General features: G+C 51.1%; 1 protein-coding gene and 1 non-coding gene across 7 annotated transcripts in view; both read right to left on the bottom strand.

The window, feature by feature from the left end:
- The window catches only part of MGRN1 (mahogunin ring finger 1), a 57,035-nt gene extending 48,167 nt beyond the window's left edge, over positions 1 to 8,868 (bottom strand). For 2 of the 6 annotated variants that reach the window (XM_059154499.1, XM_059154501.1), the window contains exon 1: positions 8,602 to 8,868. In XM_059154499.1, coding sequence (XP_059010482.1) covers positions 8,602 to 8,689 — 88 coding nt within the window. In that variant the 5' untranslated portion in view covers positions 8,690 to 8,868. The remainder of the gene's footprint in view (positions 1 to 8,601) is intronic. The other 4 variants (XM_059154497.1, XM_059154498.1, XM_059154500.1 and 1 more) reach the window with 2 other exon arrangements.
- LOC131820244 (U4 spliceosomal RNA) lies at positions 7,049 to 7,185 on the bottom strand. Its single transcript, XR_009349551.1, has one exon. It is a non-coding gene; the product is annotated as a U4 spliceosomal RNA (small nuclear RNA).
- Positions 8,869 to 11,705: the final 2,837 nt, after the last annotated feature.

Raw genomic sequence — 11,705 nt, forward strand, 5'->3', positions numbered from 1 at the left:
CAGGGCGTAAAGGGCACAGGGTCCAATGAGTCGTAGAGAAATGCCGGAGGACAGCTGTACGACAGGCTGGAAGCGCTTGATGTCACCGAACTGCACACTTCCAGGGTTAGGACGGTCACTGCTGCGTGGATTTACCCACAATTCGAAGAAACACGGACCCCAGGCAATCTGACTCATGGGCACCGGGGCAGTCATGGGAGGGTCCGGGGCAGTATTTTCCCTAAGAGCCCGAACTGGAAATGCACCCACCGCCCCTCCACATGAACGGATGAAGACGGCAGAGACCAGACCGACTACCAGCCCCCACAAACAGCGTCAGGGCCTCTCATCACTGAGTGTGGAGCAAACAGCAGCCAGTTACTTAGATCAGACCAGAAACAGTCGACAACACCTGCGCTGGAGTCGGAAGGGGTTTCCAGGGAGAAGGGAGACAGAGATTGGGAAGGGGCACTGTGGTTTGGGGGGCGGCTACTGTTCTATTCGACACGTTCACCGTGATCACCCATCAGGCTTACACTCTGCACACTTTCTAAATGCCAGTGACACTTCGATGTTAAATATATACATGTGGTCCCTGCCTTACAATGGTTCCACACACAAGCTTTAGACTTTAGGATGGTGCAAAAGTGACAGGCATTCATTAAAACCCATCCTTCAAACTGTGAATGTGGATCTTTCCAGGCTAATGATCTGTGCGGGGGGTCAGTGGGATCCTCTCTCTGGACGCGGGGCGGTGGCAGGAGCCTTGGCTCCCAATCAGCAACGCCGTCACCAGGGTCTACAACTCACACTCACCAGCCTGCCGCGCCCAGACCACCACTCCGTGCTTCCCTTCCAGTACGTGTTCAACCAATTACACAGCCATCGAACACTTACAAAACAGGCTTTGTGTTAGATGATTTTGACTACCTGTTGGCTAATGTAAGTGTTCTGAACACATTTAAGGTAGGCGAAGCTAAGTTACAATGTTCACTCAGGGGGCGCCTGGGGGGCCCAGTCGGTTAAGCGTCTGCTTTCGGCTCAGGGCATGATCCTGGATCCCAGGGTCCTGGGAGGGAGCCCTGTACCCAGCTCCCTCCTCGGCTGGGATCCTGCTTCTCCCTCTCCCTCTGCTCCTCCCCGTGCTTGTGCTCGCTCACTCTCTGTCAAATAAATAAAATTAAAAACAAACAAATAAAAAAACAATGTTTAGTAGCTTAGGTGTATTCGATGTATTTTCGCCAGCTTATGACATATTTATGGCCACACATACGCATCGCAAGTCAAGGAAGATCTTTGTATGGGTGTGCGCACACACACACACACACACACTCAACTCATGAACCAAACACAATTCCTTCATTTGATCCCCCCCGAGAGGACCTCAGGGAGTCTGGTCACTCAGGGACGTCATCTGGGGCAGGAGGTCTAGATGAGAGAAAGCTGCAGTTATCCGAACGGGGGATGCCAGGGCCACCAGAGGGGACCAATACAGCAGTGCGCCTGCCCTGCGGGTGCCAAGCACCCAGGGCTAAGCAGGAGGGCCCGAATCAGTACCAGGCAGGAGCAAAGCACAGCAGAAATCCCTGAGACGGAGGTGGAGGCATGTCCCAGCAGGCACTCCTCAAGCCTTGCGCCGCCTCCTGTTTCTCTGACTAAGCAAGCGATGGACTCTGTGCCGGACGCGCCCTCTCCCACGCTGTTCCATACCGTGCACCTTTCTGCCCATGGCAGAGGCCGTGGGCCTCACTCCTCCTCCCTCTCACTCCCATCCTGGTGGGATGCTCACCCCCTCAGACACACACTGGGGCAGACGCAGGGGCAGCTGGCAGAAGTGAACAATTGCTCGGTTATTCACTGAGGCCAAATCAGGCACTGCACGGGGCAGGGGTTGCCTGTGACACCATCCATCCTTTTATGGGACACCATTTCATGGAGTAACACAGAATTGTGAGGCTGGGTAACAACACAACCACGCAAAAATGCAAAGAGGAAATGCCAAATGGAACACGGTCCCACACAAATGTCTGGTCCCAGAGGCACTGGGTTTGGGAGGAGAGGCAGACGGCAGTGGTCACTGCCTGCTGGGGTCATCCAGGAAGTACAGGACATCCTCCAGAAAACCTCTGGGCCTGCTAGAAAACAAAAGTTGGGCAGGGCGTGGTATCACCCTACCAGCTCACTTGGACTCACAGAGTCCCGACAGCAAAGAGGCCTGGGCAACCAGAAGTTAACCCCACTGAGTCAGGGAAATGGGGCCAGAGAGCAAGCTCCTGGCTGAAGGCCACAGACCAGAGACAGACTCAGGCCTCAGGACTCAGAATCTAGTGCTCCTCCCACCGCACCTCTACTGGCTGGAGGTGGAGGACAGAGGACTGGTCCCAGGTTCAATCTCACGTGCTAAACTAATCCTCACTTGTCCATGTTTGTGGATGGGTGTGTTGTAAACACACTAAAGGTCACCCCACCTGTGAGGAAGAGGACACACACGTGCACACCCACATCCCCTATCCGGGCAGCGGGGCCCTCAGCACCACGGCTGACTAGGGAATGGCAGCAGCCACCTCCCGGCGCAGGGATGAAAGGCCCGCAGGCTCTGCCACCAGACAGCACAAGCTCAGGCCGTGCGGGCTGTGGAGTCGGCCCACGGACAGGAAAGTCCAACAAACCCAGGCCAGGGAGGCTGCCAGGAGCTGGCTGACAGCCAGGTTATGTTCAAGTCAACAGAGAGTGACGGCTTCTCTACAACGCCCAGAGAAACTCTGAAAGGGCCCCAGAGTCGCTGAGCCCCGACACACGCCCAGAGCTGAGTAAAGGATGCGAGACCTCAGAAACAAGCACATTGAGCCCCCGGCCTCTCAGAACCCCGAGCGCAGGAAACACTCCGACAGGGACCCACGGGACCTCAGCTCCCCAAGGCCCCAGGGCCCAGGCGCCAAAGCAGGCTCCTGAACCCCAGCAACGCCAGGCTGCGGGTTCAGGGAACAGGTGCTTGGATGCCCACCCAGTGCGACCCCCTTACTACGCTTCTTGTTGCTTTTGCTTTTACCCGAAGTGTAACAACTGGAGCTCTGAAAAGTTTTCTCATCGGTGAACAGCACAGGACGGAGACAGGACAGGAGTCCAGCTAAGCTGCCCCACGCTGGAGGGGACGGTGCAGGTCCCTGAGCAGGAAGGTGAGCCGCATGTGAGCAGGAGGAGCCCCCTTCTCCCCACCCCCACCCTACTGCCACCAACCCATGGGGCTCAGCACGAGCTCACTCCCTTGGAACAGGGATGGCCGGGAGACCCAGAATGCCCCCAATGACAGAGAACGTCCTCTCTCATATGGAACACCGGCCTCGGCTCTTCCTTTAGATACCAAAGGAACGAGTTAGAAGGGTATACCCAGCACAAGTGCTCACGAGACATTCCTAGACAGCCAGCAATACAAAAACACACACCAAAAGTCTGGCTCTCACCTTGGGCCCCTCCATCACATGGCAGGAGACTCAGGAGTCCCCGGATCCCCGCCCGCCACCCCAAGGGGTCAGATGCAGCCCAGCCTGAGCAGCCCGTACATGAGGGAAATGGGGCTGGTCTCCTTTGGGGCCTGTTGCACAAGCACTTGTTACTCGCCTACTGTACACCCCAGGCTCAGATGCCACATGAGAAAAGGCTCAATCTGATTTCTAGTTCCTCCACCACAGGACGAGAAAGTTTGGTGTCACAAGGATAAGGCAAGGCTCCAGTAAGAAGGAGGTGAGAATAATCTGAAAGTGTACACACACACACACACACACACACACAGGGTTTAGGTCTGGGGCATATCTCCCCTTCCCTCCCTCCACTGCCTGAGCTGGTAGGCCACGTCTGAGTGCCTGCCCTTCTGACACTTCTCCTGGGTGACCTGGTCCCAACACGACCTCCCTCCAACACAAGGGCAGGGCAGGCGGCATCGCTTGGAGATGCACGATTAACAGGAACAACCCCAGCAGGACGTGAGGCTGTGGCGGCAGCTGCCCACAGCCAGGCCCTCCGTGGGGGCACGTGCTACACTCCGGGCCCCTCCTGCAGGTCTGCACCTTCTCTTTACAGCTGAACCATGGTGTCCTCACTCCTGCTCTGACCCTCGGCTGAAGACGGGCCAGCTGTGTGATCAGTGCCACACAGTACAGAATTAAACCCTCATATTTATGGTGAACTCATATTTTACAAAAGTGCAGAGGCAGCTGGATGGGACAAGAATAGTCTTTTCAACAGATGATAATGAAATAACTAAATATCCATATGCAAAGTAAGAACACATAGTTTTACCTGAAACTACACGTGAAAACATACCTCAAGATGGATCCCAATGCTTGCTTTGGCAGTACATACAAATACTGGAACAAAATGAATCACAGACCCAAACACATGAGCTGAAACTGTAAAATTTCCAAGGAAAAAAACACAGAAAATCTTTGTGACCTTGGCCTAAGCAAAGATCTCCTAGACTGACAAACTGAACTTAACCAAAACTTAAAACCTGTGATCCTCAGAAGACACCATTAAGAAAAATGAAGACAAGCCAAAGACTAGGAAAAATGTTAGCAAGTCACAGAGCTGATAAAGGAATTGCATCATTGTACCCAGAATAAAGAACTGTTACAACTGAGTAAGAAGACAAAGAATCCAATCTTTAAAAAAATGAACAAAAGACAAAAACAGCGGCGCCTGGGTGGCTCAGTGGGTTAAAGCCTCTGCCTTCGGCTCAGGTCATGATCCCAGGGTTTGCATCAGGCTCTATGCCTAGCAGGGAGACTGCTTCTTCCTCTCTCTCTCTCTGCCTCCCTCTCTGCCTACTTGTGATCTCTGTCTGTCAAATAAATAAATAAAATCTTAAAAAAAAAAAAAAAAAGACAAAAACAAATGTCTGGCACCTGTGCCCATGCCGCGCACACTCTGGCACTCTCTCTCTCTCACACACACACAAATACAAATGGCTGATAAGCACGTGAAAAGATGTTCCACATCAACAGTCATCAGGGAAATGCAAATCAAAACCACAACTGGATACCACTTCACACCCACAAGGATGATTATAGTGAAAAAGGTAGACAACAGGGGTGCCTGGCCGACTCAGTAAGTAGAGCACAAGGCTCCTAATCTCAGGACCTTGAGTTCAAGCCCCACATTGGGCATAGAGTCTATTAAAAAAAAAAAAAAGGAAAGTAGACAATAGTAAGTGTTGGCAAGAATGTGGAGCACTGGAATCCTCACACACTGCTGATGGGACTGTAAGATGAAACAGCTGGGCAAACAGTCTGGAAGTTCATCAAAAGGTCAAACATAGAGTCGCCCTAACACCCAGCAATTCCTCTCCTAGGTGTATACTAAAGAGAATTGAAAAGGCCACACAAACGTTCAATATTCATAGCAGCATTATTCATTATAGCCAAAAAGTGGGAACAACCCAACTGTTAACTGGCAAATAAAATGTATGATATCGGGGCGCCTGGGTGGCTCAGTGGGTTAAAGCCTCTGCTTTTGGCTCAGGTGATGAACCCAGGGTCCTGGGATCGAGCTCCGCATCCGCATCGGGCTCTCTGCTCAGCAGGAGCCTGCTTCCTCCTCTCTCTGCCTGCCTCTCTGCCTACTTGTGATCTCGGTCTGTCAAATAAATAAATAAATAAATAAATAAATAAATCTTTTTTTTTTTTTTAATGTATGATATCTGTACAATAAGGTACAAGACAGCTGTGACAATAGGGATGAACTTCAAAGACATCGTTCCAAGTGCAAGAAGCCAGATGCAAGAGAGACTACATGTTATATGATTTCTTTTATATGATGTGTCCTGAGAGGGCACAATTTAAAGACAGAAAGCAGATCAGAGTAATGGGATGGGGGCCGGGTAGGGGCACAGACTGACTGCAAAGAGGCACCAGGAAGCTTTGGACAGTGCTGGAAATGTCTAAAACCTGACTGTGGTGACCGCTGGACAATTCTGTATGTTTACTGAAAGTCAACAAATCATATGTTTACAATGAATGCACTGTATGGCACACAATTTATATCTCAATAAAGCCACTTAAAAAGTAAAATGAAAAATAAATACAATAAAAACAAACCAAATGTTATTAAATTTGAACTAGATACCTTGGCAGTACATGCTGAAAGTTCCACAAGCAAAAGAAAACTGGACAGGAGATCTTAAAAGTTCTAAACACCAAAAAAAAAAAAAAAAAGGCAGAGTGATGAGGGTATTAACTCACCCTATATTGTGGTGATCATTTCCCCATGTGCACAATTATCAAATCATCAGTGTGTACACCTTAAACTTGCACAACGTTATGTCAATTTTATCTCAAAAAAGCTGGAAGGGACTGGACAAAATTATAGATGTGTTTTTAAAAATTAGCATCCAATCATTTTTCTCTGTTCGGTATTATCAACAACATTAACAGAGACCTGAAAAGATACTTTCTCATCAGGTGCCTGAAGGCTCCATGGGGCCATCCCCTAAAAATCATCTGAACCCCCTGGGCTCCCCAGTCCACCCTTGGGGAAACATATGAAAGTACTGCTAAGGTCATTTCTCGGTCCAAACCTCCCTGAGCAAGGTGGCCCGAGGCACAAGGAAGCCAAGAGGACAGCTTCTGGACTGGACAGGTCCAGGAGAGCACAGCTGTGGTGCTGTAAGGTAGCCTACGACATTCACCATGGGTGCCAGACCCAATCGATTAGTTGTGGCTGACCCGGGTGTTTGTTAATGGATTCTGAAACCAAGTCCAGATTTCGTGTCAAAGAGTGTCCCGAATGATTAGCAAGGTCTACCACACAGAATCTGGAAGTGGTATTATAAAGGCCTTGTATTTGTGATTTGTCCAAACACCCAGGCAAAGTGTGTCCTAGTCCCAGGTTCTATAGGAAATGCCACATTAAACTTTTGATACCTCTGCCATGCCACAGCTAGGTGCTATTATGGCACCTAATATTCTTTTTAGGCCATTACAGCAATCAGTATTTTGAGGACTTAAGGTGCACTATTCTGACCAGTGTACAAGCATCAACCCACTGTAGAGAAAAGGAAACTGTGTGACCCAGAGCACAGAGCAGCTTGCCGAATGTCACTCAGCCTAAGAGGCTGGAAGAACATCAGAGATGGAAGAGGATGAATTCAATTAGCAATAATCGCGCCTCGGATAAACCTCATTGGCTACGATACTGCCACTGCGCAAAGCTGGAAGAGGATGAATTCAAACAACCGCTTCAATCAGATGTGGGGATGTCAGCCCACCGGCCTCCAGGGGATCCCCATACCCAGCTGAGCTGCCCCGCACTTCTGCCTGGGACACAAGCAGGCAATAAGGCCTTCTACCCACTTCTGAGTGTTCCAAAAACTGTGCTATCTCCACCCCTCTATTTTCCCAGACACACCCCCTGTTGGGCTTCCAAAATCAGGGTAGAGCGGTTCTCAAATTTCAGTGGGCATCAGACTCACTTGAGAAAGGGTTTCAATGCCAGTTCCTAGGACCCAGCAAGTCCAAGGCAGGGCCTGCGAAATGCACGTTGAACAAGCTTCCCCACTAGTGGCAGTGGGTGGTCCTGGACTACATTTGAAGGAAACCTGGCCTGGTGGGTGTCCCAAGGCCAACTGTGAGGTCTAGGAGACCCCCAGATCAGAAGAGATTCTTCAGAAGCCAGGATCAGGAGACCCAACTTGAAAGTCTCCCTCATGTCCAAATGATCTGTCCTTTTCCTTCTTTTCTTTCCACAGCAAATGACCCCCATGAGAAGATGGAAAGGGAGGAACCCAAGCTAAAGTTCTGGGTCAGGCCACACTCTTTACAGGCAGCAAAGCAGAGTGGGAACAAGTGGACTGGGAGTCCACAATTTGTGGTTCTGCTCCCAGAGACACTTCCAACCAGTTCTCTGAGACCTTGGGCAAGTAACTTCCTCGCTGGTGTCTCAGGTCTCCCTGCCACCCAAAAAAAAAAAAAAAAGGCCAGAGAACCAGGCAGGTCCTCTCCAGTCTCCTGTTTTCCAACAAGGACTCGCAGCCTCTCCCCCATGGATCATAATCTCCTTGGGCCGAGCGCCACTCCCCAACCCACCCACCATATTCACAGGCACCAGGTGGTCAGAAGAGCGCGAAGCTTCTGTCCAGATGGCGTGGCGAGTGTTCAGAACCACTGGCCGGGTCGTCACACTAAGCCACCAAAGAAAGCCAAAACTGGCGATGGCGTGATGTCAATCCCTTGACAATGACCACTTTGTAAGCACAAGCGAAGCGCTGGGCACCGTGCTAACCCCTCGCCAGCGTCGCACCAAGAACCTCACCCCCGCCCTAGGGGTTTCCCACTCAGTCTCCCCTGTGTGCAGACCAGGGAGCTGAGGAGCACAGGGGCGAAGCGACTGACCCAAGGTCACCCCGCCGGAGGGGCCGGGACTGGGCCGGGACGCGGCAGCCCGGGGCCCCACCCACGGTCTGAGTGGAGGTCGCGCGGAGCCCCGGGCGGTGAGGCGCAGGGATGGCCGCGGGCCCAGTAGAACCCACCGCACGTCTGCGGGGCGCACCGCGCGGGCGCGCCCTGCCCACTCCGCGTTCCGCCCCGGGCCTCGCCCTACCGCACGCCCGGGGCCGCGCCGGCCGCTCACCAGACTTCGGCGGGTAGCGATAGGCCGAGTTCGCCTGGATGTCGATGTCCTCCACGCCCGCGATGCGGCGGCTCAGAATGGAGCCCATGGTGCGCGGCGAGCCGGGCCGGGGCCTGGACGCGGGCGTCAGCGGCGTCCTCACGCGGACATAGCCCGGACCAGGCCACACGGACACTCGCCCACCGCCGCGGGTACCTCGGCCTCCAAGCCCCAACCCCCAGCTCGGCCCGGGCCGCGACGCCACGGCAGCCCTCCGCTCCTCCCCGGGCACGGGGCACCTCGGGAAACGGAGTCCCCTCTCTACCGAGGACGACGGGCTGCACCGCAGGAAACCCGCCAAAGAACTACATGTTCCAGGATGCCCTTCGCTACGGCCCCGTGAAGATGCTGACCGGGACTCCGGGACAAACCAAATGGACGTGAATCCAGAGGGGAGGAACCATCACCCACACCGCAAACTGACTTTCCCTCTTCATTCCCAGCACGGCCTTAACATTCTTAATCTTTAGTCTCCTAATAATCTGTTCACATATAGATTCTTATAGGAACCCAGCGCCTTCCATTTACTCCCTCTCTAAAATATCTCCCTGAGCCACCGTGGTTCTCCCCACTTCCCAGGGTTGATCTCCTGCCCCGTCCAGAAGAGGGCACACCTTTACCTGCCACCTGGCAATAGCTGGGAGGGAACCCAAGCCGACCAGGAGTTGGGGTTCACAGGAGAAGCTAAGCGCTTCTTTTGGCCTTTTCCAGAACTCAAGGCTTCTCTTTAGCTCTACATCCAGAACAATTACTTTGAAGACATAATTATACAGCCCCACAGACTTCTCCCCATTTTACCTATAGAGAAACTGAGGCACGAAGAAGGGACAGCTGCATATGAGGTGCTGAAGGCAAGTTTTAAAAATTGGTTAGGATTAAAGGCCTGCAGGTTGCAATGTACTTTCCTGGCTTTTGATTCACATAAGATTCTGTAAGCAGACCCAGTGGAGATTATTTCCACCTGTTCTTGGGTTGCGAAAGTAATGGTTTCCCAAGGCAAGTCTGCTGTAGCAGGAAAGCAGCTGGGGAGGGCAGCAGGTGGCAAAGGGTCTCAAATGATAAATGCACCAAATTCCACATTAAAATGAGTCCTGCAGGGCGCCTGGGTGGTTCGGTTGGTTAAGCAACTGCCTTTGGCTCAGGACGTGATTCCAGAGTCCTGGGTCCGAGACCCATATCCAGCTCCCAGCTCTATGGGGAGTCTGCTTCTCCCTTCTCATGCTCTCTCTCACTGTCTCTCTCAAATAAATAAATTTTTTTAAAAAATGAGTCCTGCTCCTCTCTGGAGACCAGAGTCCAGTATACAACCTTCTATTTTCAGGGAACCTGGAAAGCCAAAATTAATAAAAGAGGTGAAAGATTTATGTGCTTATGAGTAGAGTCCAGGTCTTGGAAGAGCCTGATTAAATCTCTACTTCATAATCAAGATCCCCATTTACTGAGCACCTACTATGTGCCAGACATTATGTTGAGACAATCTAATTTTCTGATGTAGCTTTTATTTTCATTCCAAATTCACACACACACACACAAAAGGAAAGTGAAGCTAGAAGAGGTGAAGTACCCCACTTAGGCTGCACAAGAGATAAACGGTAATAAAGCTGAAACTTGTACCAATCCATACTCCTGCCATACTCTCCTGCCACCCCAAAGCAGGAACATTCGAATGTGCTAGCTTTCATATCTCTTGCACTAGGTGGGCCCGAAGACACCCCTCTCCCTGTGTCTATCTTTCCTTATCTTTATTAAATCACATAACAGTTATGTGTATACACATGTACATATACCAACACTGAATTCAAATTACTGGCCTCCCTGCTTGGGGGGAGGCAAGGAAAGTAGGATAGACCCTGATGTTATTGAAAAACAACCCTAGAGGGGCGTCTGGGTGGCTCAGTGACTTGGGGCCTCTTCCTTCGGCTCTGGTCGTGATCTCAGGGTCCTGGGATCAAGCCCCATGTCAGGCTCTCTGCTCAGCGGGGAGCCTGCTTCCCCATCTCTCTGCCTGCCTCTCTGCGTACTTGTGATCTCTCTCTCTGTCTGTGTCAAAGAAATAAATAAAATCTTTAAAAGAAAAGAAAAGAAAAAAAGAAAAACAACCCTAGAGCGTGCCTTCCTGGGCCAGGGCAGTCGTTTCCATGGGCTGGATGTTTGATTAAACATTCCTCTTAGTAGAGCTTTGGACTTGCTCTTCTGTGCTTATCCATGCCCCACTGGGAGACAGGCCCTTTCTGATTTGTTATTAGTTCTACTGTCAACATCTGTGCTGATTCATTTATTTATTCAACAAATATTTATCATGCAGCTACTATGTAACAGGCAATGAGCCAGGCTACTAGCCAGGCAACTGGTTTCAAATGGAAGAACCCTAGATGTGGAGCACACAGGTTAGTGAGGAGAGACACTTAAAAGGTTAACAGGTGCATAAATACAAAATGTGATGGGTGCCACAGGAGGATAGAGGTGCAGTGAAATAATAGGGGAGATTTATTATTGATAGGGATGTCGAGGAAGGTTTCTCTGAAGAAGTGACATTTAAGCCAGGATTTGAAATACAAATAAGAGCAAATGGGGTGGAGGGGGGCAAACTCTAGGTAAGTCAGTCCCAAGTTCCAAGCAGGGGAAACACTATGTGCAAAGGCCCTGGACTTCAAGGGGCTGAGTATGATCCAGGGGCTCAAAGGCCAGTTTGGTTAAATTCAAGTGGGGGAGTATAGGAACAGAAGAGTGAGGCAGTGGCAAGACCTCAAGTCCTCTCAGTCAGCCAGCACTGGGTCTTTTGAAACAGACACTAGGCACAGTTAATGGGAACCCGGGCAGAGTCCCTTGGGTTCAGGCCTCTTCCTGAGCCTCCTGGGCAGGCAGGATCCTTGTCTATTCATTTTTGGGTTCCCAGAATCAGGCACCCAATGATCTATGGAGTATTTGAAGGAATGGAGGTGGAGGGGCACCTGGCTGTCTCGGTGGAGCATAAGACTCTGATCACAGAATTGTGGGACTGAGCCTCACATTGGGTGTGGACACAATAAAATCTTTTTTAAAAAGTGGGGGGGGGGGTGGAGGTG

This window comes from Mustela lutreola, chromosome 17, assembly GCF_030435805.1.
Source record: "Mustela lutreola isolate mMusLut2 chromosome 17, mMusLut2.pri, whole genome shotgun sequence".
NCBI lineage: Eukaryota > Metazoa > Chordata > Mammalia > Carnivora > Mustelidae > Mustela > Mustela lutreola.